General features: G+C 42.7%; 1 protein-coding gene across 8 annotated transcripts; it reads right to left on the bottom strand.

Annotated features, from left to right (window-relative positions):
* Nucleotides 1-13,656: 13,656 nt before the first annotated feature.
* On the bottom strand, nucleotides 13,657-23,077 carry vamp4 (vesicle-associated membrane protein 4). 8 transcript variants are annotated; one of them, XM_079505824.1, is made up of 9 exons: nucleotides 22,810-23,072; nucleotides 21,030-21,179; nucleotides 19,804-19,905; nucleotides 17,789-17,835; nucleotides 17,449-17,499; nucleotides 16,454-16,554; nucleotides 14,439-14,518; nucleotides 14,273-14,324; nucleotides 13,657-13,921 (listed from the first exon to the last, which is right to left on the bottom strand). In XM_079505824.1, exons 2-9 carry the CDS (start codon nucleotides 21,030-21,032, stop codon nucleotides 13,890-13,892), a joined length of 468 nt encoding a protein of 155 aa, XP_079361950.1. In that variant the 5' UTR covers nucleotides 21,033-21,179; nucleotides 22,810-23,072; the 3' UTR covers nucleotides 13,657-13,889. The 8 variants fall into 8 exon arrangements, with proteins under 8 accessions (XP_079361950.1, XP_079361951.1, XP_079361955.1 ...); XM_079505825.1 differs by having other exon boundaries at nucleotides 22,825-23,072; XM_079505829.1 differs by lacking the exon at nucleotides 21,030-21,179 and having other exon boundaries at nucleotides 22,986-23,077.
* Nucleotides 23,078-23,843: the final 766 nt, after the last annotated feature.

The raw sequence follows: 23,843 nt of genomic DNA, 5'->3' as shown, positions 1-23,843 counted from the left end.
CTCCAGGTCTGTAACACTGAGCCCTTCCCACCAGCTCACAGTTATTTATACAATCTGGAAGGCAGGGCAGGAGGGAGAGGAGAGCAGGAGAGGAGAGGTGAAAGGGAGGGTGCAGGGTGGGGGAGAGAGGAGAGGGGAGAAAGGGAGGAGGGAGAGGAGAGGTGAAAGGGAGGGTGCAGGGTGGGGGAGAGGGGAGAAAGGGAGGAGGGAGAGGAGAGCAGGAGAGGAGAGGTGAAAGGGAGGGAGGGTGAGTGGGTGGGAGAGAGGAGAGAAAGGGAGGAGGGGAGGAGAGGTTTTGGGAGTGTGATTATAGGAGAACGGGAGGGGAGGAGAAAGTGGGAGGAATGGGATGTTGTGTGTTTTGGGGACCGTCTCAGCAACAAAAACATTCCATTTAACTGTGCGTGCGTGCGTGCGTGCGTGCGTGCAGCGGATGTGTCTGATATTGTGAGAGGGGGGTAGAGGTCTATTTAGATGTGCGTGCGTGCGTGCGTGCGTGCGTGCGTGCGTGCGTGCGTGCGTGCGTGCGTGCGTGCGTGCGTGCGTGCGTGCGTGTTCATTTGACTATTTGTATTTTAAACAAACGTGCCTGTCTGTACTTTTTGTGAAAGCCTTTGCTTTTGTACTTTTGAACCCGGGTCATTTTGAGTCATCATTTGGACAAAGCCAAAGTTCTGTGTGTTCCTGTGTTATTAACACTGAGCTCCAGTTCAGAGGAACATGGCTAAGATCTTGCCCCCGCAGGGGAGGCAAAGCTGAGACACATGGGATACAGTTACCTCCTGAAGGAGACAGTGTCCTGTTTCACCCTGGCAGGGGGCCAAAGCATGACGTCAAACTGGCCATAGATGTCATCATTGTGAAGAGTTAAGGGTTACGAGCCCATCAACTGGACACCAGGAATGACCCTCGGGCCTCGCCATGCTGTCGTTTCCCTGACGTTTGTGGTGACGGTGACGGGAACATGCATGTAGGTTTATGTGTGCATGCATGTGTGTTTGTGAATATATGTGTGCATTTTTATACATGCAGGGTTATATGCATGCGCATACCTTTAGGATTGTGTGTGTGTGTGTGTGTGTGTGTGTGTGTGTGTGTGTGTGTGTGTGTGTGTGTGTGTGTGTGTGTGTGCGTGTGCGTGTGCGTGTGCGTGTGAACAGGTGTTTCCCTACTCAAATACAGCTTAACCAGTTTGAAAGTTTGAATTTTGACATAATGCAATGCGTCATTGGCTACAGAACACACCTCCCAGTGTAACTTAGCTCGTTATGTATCCATCACCATCTAAATAGACCTCTACCCCCTCCATCTCTTCTCACAATATCAGACACATCCGCTGCCTGCTGCTTCAAGTTCCTTCACTGTCAGTCATGCAATATCAACAACATGGACCCTAACATCCTATTCTGGGTATGTCTTCATAATACGTGAGAATTCAGCACAGATAGCAGATCTACAAGCTCACAACATGTCGCAACGCAATGTGGTGTGAGCTTGTAGATTGGTTATTTTTGGCAAAGACATTTGGGGCCCGATTTTCGCCAGTGCTATATACCCCTTATCCTTGAACTTCTTTGCCTTTTTTACTATTTTGAAAAAGGCACAAGTTCAAATAGCCAATTACGTTTAGGGATAAGGGGTATATAGCATGGCAAAAATAGGGCCCTTGGTGTATAGGGAAAAGGGGAGGGGCACCACATATTGACCCCTGGGGGACCTCAGTCAACTGCAGTGTATAGGGTTTAAGTGGTTAAATATGATCCCTTGTTTATTTTCAGCGAGCCGGGATGAAAAAGAACACAACACATGCACAAAAGCAGGTGTACCAACTCACTCTTGCATGCGCACGCACGCACGCACGCACGCACGCACGCACGCACGCACGCACGCACACACACACACACACACACACACACACAGAAGCGTGCGCACACACGTGTCTTCCTTGCATGTTCTCACCTTACGCTCATATCCTGCATCTCTGTTTGCATTCTTGACGGTTCTTCTCACCCAACTCTCCCCCCCTCACTTTTCCTCTCCTCTCCTCCTGTTCTCGTCTCTTCTCCTGTTCTCGTCTCTCCTCCTCTCTGAATGACGTGTTCAGACGTCCAACCATCCATCTCTGTTGACCTCAGAGGCCAACTCTGATCCCCAAAACATCCATTGACCCAGATCCATCGCTCAAGAGGAAGTGGGGTGCTCTGGCGGGGAAATAGGGAATGACCGAGTTCAACAAGTTTAGCAGAAACAATACTGTTAAGAACCCTACAAACACTTGTTGCACGCAGTGTTGATTTTGACAGAAAGTTTTGAATAAAAACTTTCATAGTCTTTTGAATAAAATTCCATTTAGTTTTAGTCATATTTTAGTCATCTGAAATGTTTTAGTTTATTTTAAATAGCAAAATACAAGCTCTCAACGTGTCCCAGCACGACACGTTTTGAGCTTCCAGATCGGATATTTTCGGAGACGGAAAAGAGAATGACACCTGCACACAACCAAACATGTCTTAGTTCTACTGGATCTCTTCTCCCTCCCTAACATTTTAGTTGATTTGTTGACAAAATTGTCAGTATATTTAGACTAGTCATAGTTTTAATCATCATTAAAGGAGAATTCCATACTAAAAGGCTTTCTTACCTTTCCTTGTAGTTGTTACGTCCCCACCAAAGAGGTCCAGGTGTTATTTTGTGCAAAAGCTCCTTATTGGCTATTTCCCCTACCATAAGCCCTAAATTAATTGCATTGAATTGAATGGGAATTGAATGGGGCTATGGGGTGTTGTGCTAATTCGCTCAATTTTTTTTATATATCCTCTCTTCATAATGTAAATAATATCCCAAGCGGCACACTTTACTACTTATTTCGATGGAAATAAGCGAATTAGCACAACACCCCATTAAATTCCCATTCAATTCAATGCAATTCATTGAGGGCTTATGGTAGGGGAAATAGCCAATAAGGAGCTTTTGCACAAAAAAACACCTGGACCTCTTTGGTGGGGACGTAACAACTACAAGGAAAGATAAGAAAGCTTTCTAGCATGGAATTCTCCTTTAAAGCTTATTTGTCAATGAAAAAAGGTATATCGGGTGATGAACATTTTTCTTTTTAGTCAATTGAACTGATGGCTTGGTGTGCACGTCCTGGCTTCCAGGCTCTCGGTTAATTGTTTTATTTTATTTTATTTTTCTTCTTTGGTTTGGTTCTTGAGTCTTACCTGTACCATCCTGTGTTTCATTCAGCTACACTGAATTAGTCTCCTGTTAAAGGTTTATCTTATCTTTATGGATAGATCATTACCTTTTTTGAGTGGTGTAAACCACTCCTACAACTGGCTTTGTTAGTTTACGTGTTCGTACCAAAAAATGAGCATGGTTGCTATGGTCACCCAGTTCACCCGGGTGTGATTTCAGCTTTGTTAGTTTACGTGTCTGTTCGTACCAAAAAATGAGCATGGTTGCTATGGTCACCCAGTTCACACGGGTGTGATTTCAGCTTTGTTAGTTTACGTGTCTGTTCGTACCAAAAAATGAGCATGGTTGCTATGGTCACCCAGTTCACACGGGTGTGATTTCATTACGTCAGACATTACATCAGACCACAGTTGATCAGTCTATATAAGACCTTACACCACTCAGTTCACACGGGTGTGATTTTTTCTCAATCAATTACTCACCCCACAAAGCCTTTTATTTTGTTTTTGTCTGATCCAATATTGAAATAATTAAGGGCCAAGGCAAAACTATACAGATAATAGTTTATAAAATAATGTATAAACTCCAACAGCAGTCTCAGTGTAACCACTGAAAGGATACTGAAAGGACAACTAACTGGTCAGCTAATATAATCATTTTGCTCTTGTTAAGATTGATCTCCTACTTTGTGTGGTGAAATTGTCGTTTATTTGGGTGAACTATCCCTTTAAAATAAGCTTTGATTGGTGAGAAGATAGATTAGGTTCCCAAACCACCGGTGGTACTTGAGCCCCCCTCTGGTGGTACTTGAGCCCCCCCCCCCCCCCCCCCCCCTCTGGTGGTACTTGAGCCCCCCCCCCCTCTGGTGGTACACAGAGGAGTCGCCCAAAAAAGGAGGAAAACTACAAAAATGGAGTGAAATATTTATGACTACAGGTCGTTTTTCTGACCAAGCAATTGGTTGAAATAGGCTATCCATCCGTGCTGAAATGAGCATGACAGCACACCGAGCCGTTAATAGAACATTTGAGAACGGATTAATCACATTAGAAATATCATCAGTTGTGCTGATTAGTGATTAGACTGAGTTTTGTCAGAGCAGCAGCATTATTGGCTTTGGAATGGAACAAAAAGGGCAGGTATACATTCCCGTATTTTAACATCAGTTTATTATGGTGGTCAAATGGGGGTCCTTGGCCTCATGCTATATCAAACTGGTGGTCCTTGAAATGTAAAAGTTTGAGAACCACTGGGATTAGGTCGCTGTGTGGATGGACACGTTTAGTAAGTTAGTTGTATAGGAAATAGTGAGCAATTCGGTAGCAATATTTATGACCTGGGCACGTCCTCTCACAGGAAATATCAAAAGGGTGAGAGGCTGCGAGGACAGGAGGAGGAGGGGGAAGTAAATTAGGGATGGATGGAGGCACGGAGTCAAGAGAGGACTAGTTGAGTGAAACCACATGTAATGGAGGTGGGAGAGAGAGGAAGAGCAATAAGAGTGTTACTAGTCTGTGGTGTACAATTTTGAGGTCCATTGTTCAATTCTTTATACTCCATTACATCTCCATTATATTGTACATTATACTCCACCACTGGAACCACGTATATTTAACAAATTTTGAGTTTTATTACAAAACATAAAACATTGAAGTCCTATTTTATTCCTTGGCTATTCCAAACGTGTATCTACTGTATAAGCTCACAACGTGTAGCAATGCGATGCATTGTGAGATTTATTTTTGGAGTAACTTTTATTTAGGTACTGCAAGTAATTTTTTAGGCCAGTACAGTATTCAGTACAACTCATGAATGGATAGAATATATTTTTATTGAATATAAAATGAGCAATATATTTAGTTTCCTGACTGAATTTACTCTGACAGGCGCAACTCTCATTTTTGTACTTTTACTAGTAAAAAAAAGTAATACAGAACTTTGACTTGTAACAAAGTATACTGTATTATTATTTATTACATTGTGGTATTGCAGCCTTTACTTAAGTAAATCATTGGACTCATTGCGCGCTTGTAGATCGGCTATTTTTGGCCAAGAGATTTGGTGTAGATGGAAAATAACAGATAATACAGAAAAACATATTAAATTGTTCAACTAGCCAATCTACATCAACACGTTGTGAACTTGTAGATCGGCTATTTGAACTATTCAAAAATGTTTTTCGAAATAGTAAAAAAGGCCAAGAAGTTTAGGAATAAGGGGTTTATAGCACTGACGAAAATAGGGCTTCCAGAGGGTTTAAGAGGTTAAGGTAGAAAGGGAGTGAGGAGGGTGAGGTCTCACTAAACATATAAACAGCTCTTTGTTCATGAGAGAGGACTGGGTGGGTAATATTTCATACATGTTCTCACGCCAGTGACCTGCTGTATTAAATGCAGACACTGTTGTTGTGCTGCCAACGTATTCTCTGCTTCCCCCATCTACTGACACATCCACCTCTACCCTACTTACCATTCAGATCACGTCTCTGTGTGTGTGCGTGCGTGCGTGCGTGCGTGCGTGCGTGCGTGCGTGCGTGCGTGCGTGCGTGCGTGCGTGTGTAGGGATGACTAATATGCCGCCTGCCTTATTCTATTGACTTTTATATAACTTGTACTAGGCTGCTATGCCTGGAATCTGCAGTCATCCATTGAGGTCCACTACCAGAGGACCCCTACTGCCAACGTGGGTGTGTCCCGTGGGACAGAACGGGATAAAAATGCAGGTCTGTTGTCTGTACAAAATGTTTGAGGTAGGCTACTTGGGCTTTCCATGTTATGCTACAGGTACTTTATACTTCCACTGCCTTACATGGTTCACATTCCAGATGTCTATGAGTTGGTAAAACAGCACCAACAAACTAATTTCTTTCCTTAAATGTCTCAATGTGATTTCATAAACAAAAATCATGGTCACAGTACCATGGTCGGTATAATGGTCAGTATAATTTCAGTATCATGGTCAGTATAATGGTCAGTATTATGTCAGTTAGACAAAACAGGAAAGAGCGCACACCAGTGTTGGTGAGGTGCTGGCCTAAGGCAGTAAATACGCCGCACACACGTAGCCACGATGCTGTTTATTTATTCAGAATCCAACGTTTCTTTCTTCAGGGAATGAATTCCCCGTTTCGACCTAGGAGGTCTTCTTCAGGGAATGAATTCCCTGAAGAAGACCTCCTAGGTCGAAACGTTGGATTCTGAATAAATATACAGCATCGTGTCTACGTGTGTGCGGCCTTTCTCTAATTTTTACAGTATTATGTCAGTATCATGGTCAGTACTGTATGTCAGCGTCATGATCAGTATCATGTTAGTATAATGGTCAGTATCATGTCAGTAGCTATCATGGTCAGTATCATCATCAGTATCATCATGTCAGTGTCATGAATCATGATCAGTATCATCATGTCAGTGTCATGAATCATGATCAGTATCATGTCAGTCAGTGTCATGAATCATGATCAGTATCATGTCAGTCAGTGTCATGAATCATGATCAGTATCATCATGTCAGTGTCATGAATCATGATCAGTATCATGTCAGTGTCATGAATCATGATCAGTATCATGTCAGTCAGTGTCATGAATCATGATCAGTATCATGTCAGTCAGTGTCATGAATCATGATCAGTATCATGTCAGTCAGTGTCATGAATCATGATCAGTATCATGTCAGTCAGTGTCATGAATCATGATCAGTATCATGTCAGTCAGTGTCATGAATCATGATCAGTATCATGTCAGTCAGTGTCATGAATCATGATCAGTATCATCATGTCAGTGTCATGAATCATGATCAGTATCATCATGTCAGTGTCATGAATCATGATCAGTATCATCATGTCAGTGTCATGAATCATGATCAGTATCATCATGTCAGTGTCATGAATCATGATCAGTATCATCATGTCAGTGTCATGAATCATGATCAGTATCATGTCACATTATACTGACTGATACTGAGTTTGTTTGACAAGCAGCTTGGTGTTGATTGCGCTGTTTTGTGTGCAAATTGGTCAAGTAAAGTCCTGCATGTACGTAGTAGCATAGATAGACCATTATCTTTGTCTGTCACCTTGTATTATGGCCTCTTAAATAGCACGCACGCACGCACGCACGCACGCACACACGCACGCACACACGCACACACACACACACACACACACCTGACTAGAGAGGGGAAAGAACGCATCTCAACTCAGATCTGACATTTTGCTTGCAGTTAAAACCAGTGACTTGCAGAGCAGTTAAAAGAGCTGTAACATTTTACAGCCACCAGAGTTTACTAGCTCTCCCTCTATTTCATTGTGATTGGGTCGGGTGGGCCCACACCAAGGGGTCAGGGGGAACATAGCTATACAGTATATATATATACTCTTCACCCATCGGCCAACTGACCACTTAACACGGCAGCTGTTCGGCTGCCGTGTTAAGTGGTCAGATGGGTGGGCCATGTGCATTCTCAGAGCACGTTTATTTTAATGATCAACATAATTTACGTTCCTAACTTCCTATTTATCATATCACAATGACAACTCATTTTCAAGATTTTAGAGAGCAAATACCTGGAATTTCTTTATATATATTTTTTACATTAATGTTGTGTCAATAAAAGCGTAGTTCTTTGGCAATTATTTGTGGGCCCACTTGCAATACACTCACAGCACACCTGCTCTAGGCCTATACCTGTGTATATACTGCATATATACTGTAAATATATTTTTCCATTCATCACAGCTTAACCAATACTTAAATCAAGTCTAGATATTAAACTGTTAGATGGATGTCATCTAACATGTTATAGAAATAAATCAGTCAATGCTTGTAAGGCAGAGCTAATCCAATTCTCTACCCTTTTCATCCCTAAAACAAAGGAAATGGAGCCCTTGTCCCCACTGAGCGCAGCAGTAACGAGTGGCAGCTGGAGGGACATCTGACATCGATCTGAACAGCCAAAGACTCACACCAACGTTTTAACGCCTTCATCTGTAAAAAGTACTGGATACCAGTGGTGTAAAGTAACTAAGTATATGTATTCAAGTACTGTACTTAAGTATTTCTTTACTTTTACTGGAGTATTTCCAATGTTCATTACTTGTACTTCTACTCCACTACATCTCAGGCAAATATACCTTTTACTCCACTACAATTATTCGAAAACTTTAGTTACTTTGTATTATTATTTGTATTATTACAAAACATACATTAACCACTTTAACCCTATACATTTTGGCAATTTGAAAACAGCTTCTTCTTCTTCTTTTCGTGTCTTTGAAGCATGTGGTTAGATGACAGTTTCCCATTTCTTTACACAGTCATTTGGAATATTGTTGAACTCTGCAAGATCTTTTAAGCTGCAAGGGTTGGGTAGTAGAGGGCAGACAAGGCAGTGCTGCATTGTATGGTCCTCTTCTCCACATTCACAGATGATTGGGCCGGTTTTGTAGCCCCATCTGGCCATAGCAGCTTTTGATCGCCCCGTTCCTGTTCTCAGGCGGTCGAGAGTCTTCCACCGGACCCATGGTGCTTCTGAGCCAATGAGCCACTTTGAAAACAGCTCATCTACAAGCTCACAATGCACATTGTGAGCTTGTAGACATTGTAGACATTCTGCTTGATGAGTAAGTTCTACTTTTGACCTACATTTTTACCAATACTGTACCGTTTTGTACTTTTACTCAATACATTTTTAATTCCGGAAATGTACTTGTAACAGAGTATTTATACATTGCAGTATTGATTGTGACGGTTCCGTGTATATGATCTTACAGTATATAGTTGCACTTGTCTGGTTATGGATTCTGTATGTTTGCTTTACCCTTTACTTACGGTATGTTTTCTCATTGCTTCCAATAGGGCAATGATGATCAGCCTAATTGGTGGGCCCAGGTTCCCGGGTGCCAACGCCCTATAAAAGCCTGCCTCCCCTGCCATCTCCCACTTCTGTTTATTTGATTTTTGCACTTTGCCACCGGACTTTTACTTAATAAATATATTATATACATATTTTTTTTCCACCACTGCTGGATACTGCTGCTGCCAGGGCTGTAGCTCTGCTATGCTGTGAGGCTGAGAGCAGGGGACAACAGTAGTCTGTCAGAACAATACGGGGGCTCCACACCAGGCCCCACTGCTTTAGTGCCATCCTGGGATTTCCACACCGCCAGTAAAATCACAGACCCAATAAAATGTCCTGGTAATGAGATGGGAGTCAGAGACATCAGGAAACTTACACTGGTTCCTGGGAACGGAGGAAATAATAACCCAATGTTCTTTGACTGTGGATGCTCTCTCTCTCTCTCTCACGCGCACACACACACACACACACACACGACGCAGAGCTGCTGTCTGGCAGGCCATTCAAACCCAGGCCGTTCCCTGTTTTCCCTTTTAGGTCTCTTTCCTTAACTCTTCTCTACATCCTTAATCCTCTCTCCTCATTCCTTCCTCCCACATTAGGGTAGGATCCAACCAGTGCAGAACCAGACCAGCCATGGAGTCCAGATGCCCTTTTTAAAACCACTTTATTTTCAGAGGAACGGTACAGTATTTCACAGTCTGTCAATGCAATGTCAGGAGTATAGTACATCGTTACGAAATCAATATTTACACCTCAAATAAATTACATGAAAATAATAATAAAAGGAATGACAATATAGAGAGTGGGGGTATATTATAGGTATTCCAGTCACTAACTTTTAACTTAAAATTCCCTAAATCACTAAAGTAAACACATTGTAACAGTATGTTTCGATGAACTGTGTCCCTTATTCGGTCATTCCTCAGTGACGTCAGGGAATAACAGAGCATACATTCACTTCAAGCATTACAGTTACTGTCCAGCAGAAATTAGCTCAATCAAAGATAACTCAAGAATGTAGGATGGCAACAATATTAATATTAAAACATAGAATGTGTTTGGAGAGGAGAGAGAGCCGTGGCTTAATGCCACCAGCAGGAAAGTAGGACAGCCGTGACCAAGTTGCCCCAGAGCTGAGGAGGCGAGGGGCTGGCGTTGGGGGCATTGAGGTTCGGGGTGCAGGGACATTCATAATCTGCATGTTTTGTTTTGGCATGATGCCCAGATGTGTGCAATGTAATAAGCTATTCGGAGGCAGAAAGCAGCACAATTTACAGAGAAAGTTGTCTCAACAGATGCAATACATAAACGTAAACAGCACAGGGGTCTATGCGCACACACACCATTTTGGAAAGAACTTGGGCCCCTTCAATAATCCCTACTTCCTTCACGGGCTACTGATGATACTAATGAAGGCTCTGCTATTGTGCATGTTGGCTCAGGAAACCCTCTGCTACACCAGTGGATCTCTTTGTCCTTGAGTGGGTTCCAAATGGCCCGTATGGGTCTGTAACTCAGTTACAATATGGGGGTCCTTGAAAGTTTGAGAACCTTAATTAGTATCTTTGGCAGTGTTGGGCAGTAACTAGTTACTTATTGCGACTGAAGGTCGCCGTTACAGTAACTATGGAATCGTGCATTTCCCGTCAGTGTATCACTCAAAATCCCCATACATATATGGGAAAGCCCCCATATATGCTAGTGCACGTGACCTCGTCACAGCAACTATGACATCAGGGATCTCTATCCCTGATGTCATAGTTGCTGTCGCAATTAAGCCCATATATGGAGATCCCTGATCCTATATGGATATATGTCAGAACCTGTTCTGACATTCCATATGTTTATCCTTCCCCATCCATCCTTCCTCTTCGATGTCTCCCTTTTGACTTGTACCTGTCCATTTAAACTCTAGATGGGCCTGCCCCAAAGTTATTTGTGCGATGTGCCCGACAGCCGGCGAAAAGTTCTCAACAGGCCCCAAAAATGAAGGCCCTCATCAAACCCTGTACACTCAAGACACTGCCCCCGCTGCCACCCTTATATCTCCATATATGGCGCTGACCTGGTCTGACATTCTATATGTTGATCTGACCTCATCAAACCCTGTACACTCAAGACACGCTCCATTTATGGCTAGTGCACGTGACCTCGCCCTTTAGGGGGAGGTCGCTTCTCGCCCTCAGACGTCTTACTGGTAATATATTACTGTAATATTAACGAGTAGTGTAAGGTATTACTTTGCCAAAACAGTAATATTATACCTATTTACTGTACTTTGTAAAATTAGCACATGATATTACATATTTGTTTTGTTGACTTGAAAACATTTCATTTAAAAGGTTGAGAGATTGCTGCTTTATTTTATAGCCTTTTTGGCTGATTTGTGACTCTTCTTAATATTATTATTCGAAACAATTGGATTCAGTTCTAAAACAAGCTGACTAACCAAATTGTGTTGTTGTACATCCCTTTTTTGCGGGTGGGGGGGAGGGGGCGCAAAAGTAATATGTAATATTATATAATATGTAATATATTAGTCTTGATTCCAAGTAATAAGTAATATAATATTACTTTTTCTAAGGAGTAATAAGTAACATAATACTCTCCTAAGTAATATTGCCCAACACTGATCATTGGTAACACCTGAGAAGGAAGCAGGGAAGGGACCCGGAAGCAAGGAAGCTTACAGAAGGAAAAGTCATGGTCACGACGTGACTGGGCCATGACTCTCTCGCAAATCTCGCACCGGAAGTTATATGAAATACATGGCAGTGAATGGAGCCGGCTGGACCAGCTCATGAACAAACACTATTTATGAAACATTGAGACCTTTGTCATATAATCGGTTCAGGAATATAAAAGAAGACAATACAACACATTATTGTCTGTTGTGTTGCTTTTCGATGTGTACACTGTAATTTAAAATGTATATCTAAAGAGCACAAACTAGTTTCTGAACGTGCCAAGTATCGCAAGACTGTCCACCGTTTCCTGTCTGGCAACCAAATCTTGCGATACCTCAAGAGACAAACGATACCTGCCACTGTTTAGATGCCTCAATAAAATGATGTACTGTGCACATCGAAAAGAAAGTTATTGGAAAACAACCTGGCTGTGATATGTCTTTTTATATTCCTGAACCGATTATGAGCTGGTCCAGCCGACTCCATTCACTGCCATGTATTTCATCGAATTTCCGGTGCGAGATTTGCCACCGAGAGGGCGTCATGGCGCAGCCCAGTCAGGTGACCATGACTTTTCCTTCTGTAAGCTTCCTTGCCCGGAAGTATGAAGAGTTATTCTGTGAGAGCCCATTGAGGCGTAGGTTTCTTTTATTGTCTCAACAGTTGGACCTCCTTTTGTAATCTTTCCATCTTCTCTGATGTTTCCAGAACAGGGCAGCCTGTCGCTATATCAATAAACCTTAAAAAGTCACTCGCTGTCCTCAATTAAATATTTTTATAAAGGTTACTCATTGTTTTAAAAAGGAGGCACAGGAGACACGGTCTGGGGCACTTCCACAGACTGTCACAGCTGTTTTGTGTTAGAGGAGTTATCAGTTATTAACCACTTGAGCTCTACATACTTTGTTTTATGACGGATAGCGAAAATAGCGGATCTATAAGTACGTCACTATAATCACATTCTGAGCTTATAGATCTGATTTTTTTGTAAAGCTTTTTTGACAATACAACAACATGCCCCGAATAGGGATGCTAGGTTGAAGATGGTTACTTAAAAAATAAATAAAAAAAGGTGCGAGTCGGAGAGAGCCTGCCTGGGTTCCCTGGAGCCCTGAATGTGATATGTGCCATCATGGAATGGACTTTCCACGCTTAGGCCTCACTCACGCGGTCGCAACAGATGTATGCTTGTTGTATACAAAGGGTGTGACACAGCTTGCCCCAATGCATTTCCAATGGGAGTCACATGGTTTGACACAACATTTGTGTTGTATGAGGGGGAGGGGCGCAGTCGAAACACAGCCGAAAGCCATACAACAGCTTGTAGTCCAAAATGTGGACTACAAACCATGTGACTTCCATTGGAAATGCATTGGGGCGGCCATGACACTCACAACATTCATACAACAAGCATGCATCAATGTTTTAAAGGTCTGAGTGAGGCCATACATACAGTAGCATAAACGTTTTTTCATTAAAGCCTTTCCTCCTGTCAGTGGTTCTCAATCTTTTCTGGATCAGGGCCCACTTGAAAATCTCGAAGCCCACCCACCTAACCACTTCAGGTCAAATGGGTGGGCTGCGTGCATTTTCGGAGCATTTTAACAATCAATCATCGATTGTGTTCCGCCTGGGATCAATGGAACCTACAGTACATGTAGCATACGCTAAGTTCTTATTTAGTGGTATCAATTTTTTATATTAATGTTGTATTATCATTCAAATTGTAGCGTTTTGCCAATTATTCTGGGGGACCACTTGAAATACCCTCACGGCCCACCAGAAGGCCCAGCCCACAGGTTGAGAACCAGTGCTCTATGTCAACCCTGCAACCTCATTTCAGGATTTTAAACTAAGCCCTCCTCACCACCACCACCCCCCCCCCCCCCCCCCCCCCCCCCCCCCATCCCGGTTCTAACAAGACAAGATGTTTTTAGTGTGAAAATGCAAAGGATAAGATCGGCAGTAAGGATGAGTTCTAGAGGCCAGGACCAATAGTCCTAGAGGTTAGCCCGGGCTGACATAGAGGAGATGTGGTAGGCTGGCTGGCTTGCGCCACCTAGCTGGTGTGGAGGACTGTGCGCAGGAGAGAGAAAGGGGCCAGGAGGAAAACATAGAGGAGATGTCTCCCCCCCTGTCCTCCTTGTCAGCCACTGCGGTACCGCAGGATCACTGGAACTGAAAGAAACATACACACAGAGAGAGGGGAAGAATTCAGTGCAGTGGTTCTCAAAGGTTTTTGTTTTGTTTTGTCTCAGGGCACCCCTGTAGATAACGTTTGAATCCACGGCATCCCTGAATTACATTGTTACTTTATAGCACATTGCATTTATGTCATACTACGGTACGTTTTTCATGATAATGTATGTCACTAGGAAAACTTGACATCAGGACAGATTAAAAATAACTTTATACTTGACGTTTAACCACTTGATCCCCAGCATCCCTATTCTAGGGGGGAACATTCGCCAAAATAGCAGATCTACAAGTTCACAACGCGTCGCAAGGCGATGCGTTGTGAGTACTCACCAATGATAATCAGCAGGAGGGCAACCACTACCATGGCAATTATGATCTTCATCTGAGGAAATATGACACATTGAACAAATATAAGGCAAGGCAAGTTTATTTGTGTACTGTATTGCACATTGCAACAATACTAAATCCATTTCTCCAACACAAACCAATCCGCTACCTTCATGTCCCTATACCACATCCTCCTATGCAGCTGCTTGGATCGGCTGCTGAAGGCAGATGCGTTGTCCGATAGGCTCTCTGGAACACAGGACAGACGGCAACATATAAAAACAGCAGTACCTCCCATAGACTTCCACACATTAATCCCTGGCAGCTGTTTACTACAGTACTGTCTACTGGCAATGGAGCAGTTCCACCCGAGTCATTTGTGGGATGAAGTGTCAAAGGGCATCTCAAATCTCGACTGACAGTGAAATATCTTAATGAACTGTACGCTGGCTGTGTGGATGGATTTTGATTTGGGGTGTTTGTTTAGCTGTAATTGACTCCATGATATAATGGAATGGAGAGTTATGTAAGACCACAGTGTTCCTGGTGACATCACTCCTGTCCTCGCATGAAACCACAAAAATCAAAGTTTGGCAATGACATTTCGCACCATAAATTGCCAAATTCTCGTCTCTTTTTCATATCTCTCACAAAATCTGTCCCCATCTGTCTCTCTCCCTCCCATTTCCAAGATACTGGGGTTGACTTGTGTGCATGCGCATGTGCTTGCATGTGAGTGTGTGCGTGTTTGTTAACAATTCCCTGGCGTGCGGCTCTGCGTGGTCCAAACTGTTCCTGTTCAGAGTCTCTGTCATGTGTCCGCTACCTCCCTAGCTCTCCATGTGCCTGTTAACGACCCGTCACAACCACAAAAGCAAGTACTCTTCCTTCTGAGAAGATGCTTGTTAATCCTAAGGAATTCTCTACATGGGCTACCTGCGGGCAGGTCAGATCCGCCTGCGTTCAAGACTCGGCTACCACTTATCACACACACAAGTAGGTAAGAGTCTAGGAAAGAATGCCATGCGACATACACACCGCATTCAGTCATGCGGCGGGTAAATGTGCTCAAATGCACATAAACAAACACGTTTGCACACACAAATGTGTTCCAGATGTGGGACATTGTCTTGGCCGATTGGTGGACATGTGACGAGAGGGAGAAGCAATTATAAAACATCTGCAGATGTTATGATAACTTCCGAATGGATGAAGCAACAAGAAGAAAGGAATGAGAACAAAGTGGAAGGATTCTGTGTCTCTTGTCAAAGACTTGTGTGGCTGGCGTGTTGTGGTGAAACCTAAACACATGTTCCAGATCTCTGTTAATGTATACAGAGGTGAGAGCGAGATCAGGGTTTGTGAGCGAGTGAGTGCATGAGAGGCTAGCAAATACCACCAGACACACACCTGTTCAAACAATAAACCTGGACATATCATTAGCACCTTTGAAGTGGGGAGAATTTTGACATGCTCTCGCTGTAAATATCCCCAGAGTCCTGTTGCTGGGACTTGGGGCCCAGTTAAACAATATACGCACGGTCTATAACACAAGGCGCAAAATTACAGATGACAGATGGCACGTTCTCGGAGCCCCAATTGCATACGGATGCTTAACTTACTGCTGTACAGAGACAGGTAAAAAGAAAGCTAGGAGGTTATGCTGCCCTACAAAGACATAGTGCAGTAACTACGGGAAACATCATTGGCTGATAATGGGTTTAAAGGTTTCAACTGGTCAAGCCAAATGAGATGATAAGTGATATTACACTAATTGTAAATATGTTCTTGAGGTAATTGTTTATCTCTCAAAATCACAAAGGCTAATTTGCCCTTTGGGATACACGAATAAATCACTGTGTCCAAAAACGTAGTTACTGCACTTTGGCTTTAGCGCAATATGGATTCCCGACATTCTTACATGACGAGCAGAGCAGTATTTGAAAAGTGTAGGGTACTTGAAATAAGCTGTATTTCTGCTTCTCTCGCCCTCTGTCTCCTCATCGCTCAGGTCTCCGAGACATTCTTCTTCCTCTTATGGATAATTTCGCTCCACATCATTAATGAATGTTTGAACCTCAAAGCCGAGTCCCTCGGAACTAGCAATGAAACCTGCATTCCTGCGTATAGCTTATTTGTGGTGCTTTACAAACACCTTGGTCTCCACATCTCTACGCGTCTCACCTGACTTGTCCTGTAGGTCGTCCAGCCGCTCGCCCCTTTCAATCACCTTCGATATGTTCTCCTGCATCACATCGATGACTTCATCAACCTGCGACTGCACACTAAAGACAAAGGATGGGATCGGAGAGACAGTGAATTAAGACATGAAATGAAAAAACAGGGAGACATCAAAGGCTAAAGGTAAAGCTGGGGAAGGACAATTTTCTATTCCTTGCATTAGGGCCACTCACAGGGATGCAGCCACGAGAGTGAGGCTGATGTGACGGGTGAAGAGAGTGGTTGATGGGGCATTTGAAGTGGTAGGTTACTACAACTAGTACTCGTCATTCAGACTGCAAAAACAGTTTTTAAGGAGCAGCTTTCTAGCACCTGTTGAATCAAATAAATCATCCATCATAGTCCTGCACATTGACACATCCTGCACATTGGCAAGGATGAGTGCCAGACAATGGCTTGTGTAAAATCATAACACTGACTCAATACTTCTTGGCCGTAAAAGGAAATATGTGTTGTAGCATAGAGGCATTTTCAACACCTTGCTGCACACACACACGCCCACACTTTGAAGACTTGACCTCAAAGGGTAGAGGTTGAGAAAGAGGCAAAGCGGCCGAACTCTGTTTGATATACACGTTTCCAGGAAACTGTGACAACAACGTCAAATCGTGTCGAATGTCGATGGACCACGGAGTACCAAAGGCAGCTGCCAGAATGTCTCAACAATAACCTTCTCTGTTCTCTGGCTGTCTGTCTGCAGCAACTAACTGGAGGTTAATGTGGAAACAGTCTCAGGAGGACTTGGATGTGGGACTGACTGGAAGAGTGTTGTTACACAAGGACCCACAACATCACCGGTGCGGTTACTCAATCTGCTAGCAATCTGGTGCTTCTGGTAAACATTATTAACTTGTTATGCAACACCAAATCTCCCCACACTGGGAGGGCTATTCTGAGCTTTGGTGCCGAGCAGTACTTAGGGATATTTTGTTACTTACTGTTTGATTTTGTCATTCTGAGGTCCAAATCGGGGACCAGATGGTCCTCTCCTGGAAGATGACCATGTTAAAAGTTAGACATAAAACCCTCAGAGATATTGCAATTAAAAAATATTACTCATCTATCAGTTATTTTGATATACTTGAGTAATAACTTAATGATTACTACCATTACTATTAGTATCAATAACAGTAAAGTACAATAAATTGTAATTAAGTCAATTTTACAGCATTTCACAACACAACATTTAGTAGCGTGTTCATCTAATGCTTTGATGTAGAATATACAGTATGTTGACATGTGACGTATACTGTATGTCACGTCAACCAAAATACCTACAGGAAGAAGTCTTCCTCCTCATCAGAGTCCTCCTCCAGCAGGTTCCTCTGTAAAAGACAAAAAGGCCAAGGGTCAAACGCACACTGATGCTTCCAATGACTCCTGCCTCCTCATCAGTGGAATGTCCATTTAGGACTGGTCAGATACAGGACAGAAGATTCCAGTCCATACAGGGAGAACATTCCTGGCATAAGTAACCAGTCCACTGAGTCCAGTGTAACCAACAACTGACTGTATTGACACCTCCAGAAACCACATACAGTACCCGCTGAAGGGGTAAATAGAGCTTTCAGAATGCCTTCAGAGTAACCAATAAAGTGTTTGTACTGTACTTGCGATGTGGTCATAAATGCCCGCAAAAAAAGGCTTGTGATCTCTTGTGTTTTGCTTAGAAAAGCTGATCAATCGCACTGTTTTGAGTTTGACTTCTTTCAGATCTCAGATAGTCTCTAAACTATAAACAGTGTTTCTCGTGATGGGCATAAAAGACATGTGTGAATACTGAATTGAGTTAGGAAGGAGAATGTAGTGAGGCTTCAAAGGTCCCTAGCAAGGCTGTCAAAAACATCTATATAACTACAACCAGGCCTCTACCACTGATGGCCACAATAAGGCCAACAAAGGCCCTGCGTAAAACGTTATTCATAGAGAAGGCACAGCATCCAATCAGCCTGGACTGCCACATAAAACTCTTTCAGGTGGAGAGTTGGAGCATGAAGAGACAAACTGTCCGTCTCTGTTTCCCATTGAGTAGCAGTCATATGGACTATGCCAGCTGTTACCGGGTAAGTTACACCTTTTATCCATCTATATCTACATATTGCATCCACATACTCCATCTATAAGGCGTAGGGCATCTACTCATAAATCTATCGTTCAAAGGGAATTGCAGTGAGCCAAGGTAAGTTGGAAGTGGAAGTGCCCCCAATTAGGAGCCGATTCAGTGGCATCTGGTGCTGAAATGGTGTCTTATTCAAGGACGCTTAGTCAGCGATGTAAACTAGCTGACAAAGGGATCTAATCTGTGACCTTCCAGTCACAGGGAGATCCATCTTATTCAGGACACTCTGCCAACACTGTAATCCAGATGATCAGAGGAGGAAAATCCACATCTGCAGTAAGGTGAATTTAACTCAGTACAGTGGCCAGACAAAGATGTTAAAGAGATATGCAACACACCTTCACTGTGAGAAAACACTGAAAGAACTGTGGCCAGATGACCATAAAGAACGTTACGCGGTAAGGTGCCAACACTCTCCCACTACAAAAAATAACTCTTTCTTTCTACTGTCCAGGAGAGGCAAAGGACAACTGGTAGCTATTATCAGAACTGAGGTGGCGTGAGGCAAAGGGAAGCGTGGACACGGAGAAGGATGGTGTAGAAGGGTGTTTGTTATGCAAGCGCCCGCATGGTGTGATTCCTTTAAAGGTTTTAATCAGCGTTCAACCGCAACAGCAAACAGAGTGACGCTCTTGAAGACAGAGGCGAGAATAAAGAGGAAATAAACAGGGATGGTTGGAGGATGTCAAGCAAGGTCATCATGGCAGTGTTGATTAAGAGAAGATCTTTGGCTTAAGGATCCTGGAGTGTCTTCAGCCTTCCTTCTATTCTTACTTTCATCTCTGGCCCCCTTTGTCTATCCGCTCCATCACTTAACCCCTCATGCTTTAACATTTTATTGGTGGTTTACAGCGGTGGTTCACACAGGACCTTGAGGGGGTTCCAGTGGTCCCCAGATAAATGATTTAATTGGTCTTCACGATCGTTAGATGTACATGATATTCCTACAGCTAAAGAGCTAACATTGTTGTTTTGGTCAGAGTTTCACTGCAACTACAGTATTCTGGACAAAATGACTGGTTTTCATGTTGTTAATATCTATGTATTTGACTACTCGTGTACCCCTTCCATAAAACTAGGGTAAGTATGTACAGTCTCTCCTCTCTCACCATTTGTTTGTGAATCCCCTGCACTTAAAAAACTCCTATTACCACTTCCTCCATTAGTGTCTCACCCTCTCGCTGCGGATGGATCCTGTGACCTCTTCATCGTTGAGGTGTCGTTTAAACTTGGGGGGCATGCTTTCCTCGATCTGCTCCTCCCGCTCTGGCTCCCTCTGTAGGACAGTAGAAGAAGAGTATTAGTTCAAGACTTCACTAACATAAATTATAAGCTGGAGCACACCTGCTGCAGCTGTAAAGGAAGAAGAAAAAAAGGGGGGGTACCTCAAAACACATGCATTGCATACATGGTACTATTGCAGGGAAATTAGTATACCAGACTGAGGAATTCCTCTGATGTTTGTCTAGGTGTGAGTGATTTGATCAGGGCAGAGACAGATTTTACCGGGGCTACCCGCCACAAAGAGTGAGAACAGAGGGAAACACCTCATCATCGCAAATCCTTTCACATTAAATTCCAATTCACTCTCACCATTAATGATTGAACAAATCTGGCCATTCATTCATGTGTGGTACTGGGTACGTGATTTGAGGAAGGCCTGACATTTCCTCAGCAGACTGGCTTGCTGGTCACACAAGGACACCTCTTTCCTGGCGCCCTGTCTGGAGAATATTTAGAAAGACTGGCTTTTTCCATTCAGCCAGGCCCATTCTGCACTGTGTGGTGGCAAATCCCTGTGCAAACCCAGGCATCTTTCCTTATATCCCATTAGAAATAGCAAAGTTTAGCTTGATTCCAAACATTTCTTCTTGTGTAACCACTGCCAGCCACAGAGCCTGTACAAAACAGGAAATGTCATCATGGCTCTTGATGTTTTGGGGCTAGGTATTAGGGCTGAACAATTGTGGGAAAATTTGACATTGCAGTATTTTCTATTGTTGTTTTTGTAAATGCAATACAAAGACAAATATATTTGGTAAAAAGCAGAAAAAAGCAGAAGAAAAAAGCAATGCATCTTTTGCAATGTGACTCTGTACAGTGTACAGAGTCAGACATTGCGATGTCAATGCTGAAATGATATATTGTGAAGCGTTACTCTGGTATTAAAACTTTACACTGGAAAACACACTGTTCTGCCAACTCTATCTCCTCTGTTTGCAGACCTGTTTGCATGCTCTTTTTAACAGCACACATAACATTTCAACAAAAGTCCAGTGTTTCCCTACAGCGAAGTGAGCGAACTACAATCACTGTCTCTCTGGGCTGGGTTAAGTACAACTCCAGTCCACTCACACATGATACTCCACCGATGCAACTTATTATGAGACTCTATAATACCATTGAATCCAGCTCAGCCTGAAACTGGGGCTTTTGCAGTGTCCTTTTCTGGCACCACCGTTGGAAAAGGGCCTTTCAGTGGCCAGCAGCAGGCAGCAAGGAACTTTCCGTAAACAGAGGAGGAGAAAGAGGCAGGGAACAGCCCTCTATCTGAAGCAGAAAGAAAGAGAATAGGGCACAGAGAGCCAGAGAGAGAGGGCAGAAGAGAAACCAAGTCTAAAGTTGTTCCGAAACTTCCGATACCGTTACCAGAATCGGAAAAGCTGCCGATACTGCCTAAAATGCTGGTATGCCAGTCTATGCCATTCCGATACCAAGTAATTTATCACGATGTTTCATTTTCATTTACAGTAATATTTTGGAATGTTTCAGTTGATGTTGCACGACTGTTTTATACTCTTACTGTACTACGTATTTGCATTATGTTTACTAACTTGTAGCTGCACAATTATTAACGGAATTTATCCCTAGATCTGTGGTTCTAAAACGAATTATCTTCAAGGACCACCATATCTCTGAGTGTACAAATCTGAGTGTCCATTTGGAACCCAAGAACTGAGGGTCTCTGAACTAGGGTTGCCCCGATCGGATCGGGTGATCGGAAATCTGGGCCGATCACGTCATTTTCAAATGATCAGGGAGCCAAAAAAAACGTGATTGGGTCATCCTTAGTATCAATATTATATCCATATCATGATATTAGACTGGATATTGTCTGTGATTTGGGATATTGTACTATTGTATTATGGCATAAACGTGTTCTATAAAATATAAATATCGGATCGGGAAAATAATCGGTATTGGCAGATGCTCAAAATCAAATGATCGGAATGGGATCGGGAGCAAATCCCAACTCTGAACCTCTGAAGCCCACTTTGAGAACCACTGTCCCATTTTTTAAATTACACACATTGCAAGCAAGTTATGGGTATCAGAATGATCGGTATCGTGAAGGAAAAACTGATATCGGTAGATTCGGTACATCTCTAGCCAAGTCTAAAATATTCTCTCTCTCTCTGTATCGTTGCAGAAAGCATAGTATAAATTGCTACTAGAGCTAGTCTACATGAAAGAGCCACTTTATACGATGCAATTCATACAAAACAATAGGCATAACAGAATTAGTCGACTCAAATCAACATTATACATTGGGGAGTTTTTGGAGTGTTTTGGAACTGAATTGAAGTCCCATAATGTATCCAAAACATAGGAAGTGAGGATTATTATGGACCAAAGACCATTATGATCATAATCGTGTTGACGTAAATAAGAAAGAAGAGAATCAGAATCTATAGGAAATGGAATATTTGGTCATTAATCTAAACAAAATTACATTCATAAAGGGTGCTGCTTCATAGAGTAGGACTGCATTTTATAGGTGAAGTTACACTACATTACACAGTAATTTCCTCAGAAATTAACAGAGGATCTTACTTCTTGTAGCCAGATGTCACTGTCTATCTAACACGCACGCACGCACGCACGCACGCACGCACACACACACACACACAGTCACACAGTCTATTATTCTTAGTTATTGTGCAATATTGTCGTTGCACAGGCTAGAAACGACAGACCAGCTCAGAATTTTACTTTAGCTATAATGAAAACCTCGGCTACGACGACAAAGTTAACCAATTGCAACAATTCCTCTATCAATCTGACCCAGTAGCCAACAAACCGCTAGAACCGTTAGCACGTACTGTACTTTGCTCAGAAACGGGCCGTCGATGCTTTGACAAATCAATGCTAGCCTAAGAGGCTAACTCACAAGCTATACCTGTGCTGTTCTCACCCAGATCCACTTCTGTGGTAACGATCAAACGCTGGTCTCTTTATAAACAAAAGGCTCGATTATAGATCTGTCCTTTCTGGATCCGAGGCAGCTGCGGAGGTAACGTTATTTAGCACAACATTTGCGCACAAGATGAGAGTTACTACTTAACAGCAGCTCACTGTGATCAGCTGACCAGGAACTGAACAACGAACACAAACAGCTGGAGACAGTGGAGGCGAGGAGGACCAGACAGGGACCACTCGGAGCCTTAGCAGCCAGATATTGATACGTATATTACATATGGGGCAACTCAACCGTGCGTTTAACTACATTTTCCAAATAAAAATAGGGGAACAAAAGGATAAAATATATATTGTAGCCTATGTCTGTGCGAGGAATTTGCATGGTCGAATGCTGCATGTATTTTTTTGTCTTGGAGGGTGCCCACAATGAAGGTTTTGATTGATTGATTGATTGATTGAAGAATTTATTAACAGTTTGCAGAATTACAGTACATTTCAAGCACAAACTCAATACAAAGGCTGTTAACTGTGAGTGGACGACCCAATTAAGCATTACACTTGTTTCCAATAGGGTCCACCATGTTCAAATCATCAAAACATTTAGATACGTACAAATAGACACAGGTGCACACTCTTCTTATCTAAAGATTCTAATCTGTCCCTAAATTAAGAGGTAGAGATACTATTATATCATTACAGCTATATAGATAGGAATTCTACCATTGCATCGTTTTCTATGAGTTTTCTCACGAGCTAAGAGTCTGAGACGGGGTCTTTATTACGTTTTATGAGCTCTGTTAATTATTACATTTATAAGATAAGAAAATGGTCCATAATGAGCAGTAAGGCTATGGACCAGAGCATGGTCCATATGGTCTCGTCTTACTTTACTCTTATATCATCTCATTTTCGTTATGAAAAGTATTTCGAGTACGTCAACAACAACAACAACTAAAGGAGGATGTATTTTAAGTTTTACAACAGATGGTAAATGGTAAATGCGTAAGACGATGG

Source organism: Electrona antarctica, assembly GCF_951216825.1.
Source record: "Electrona antarctica genome assembly, chromosome: 7".
In the NCBI taxonomy this organism is placed as follows: Eukaryota; Metazoa; Chordata; class Actinopteri; order Myctophiformes; family Myctophidae; genus Electrona; species Electrona antarctica.
Note: the sequence above shows the minus strand (reverse complement) of the source record. Positions and strands in the feature narration are given on the sequence as shown.

Bases quoted from the DNA above. Each gene is read 5' to 3' on its own strand.
- vamp4 (XM_079505824.1), bottom strand. The intron at 14,325-14,438 runs GTAGCGGATTGG...ATATTTCCTCAG, and splicing joins TGTGGTATAGGGACATGAAG to ATGAAGATCATAATTGCCAT. The intron at 13,922-14,272 runs GTGAGTACTCAC...TGTTTCTTTCAG, and splicing joins CCTCCTGCTGATTATCATTG to TTCCAGTGATCCTGCGGTAC.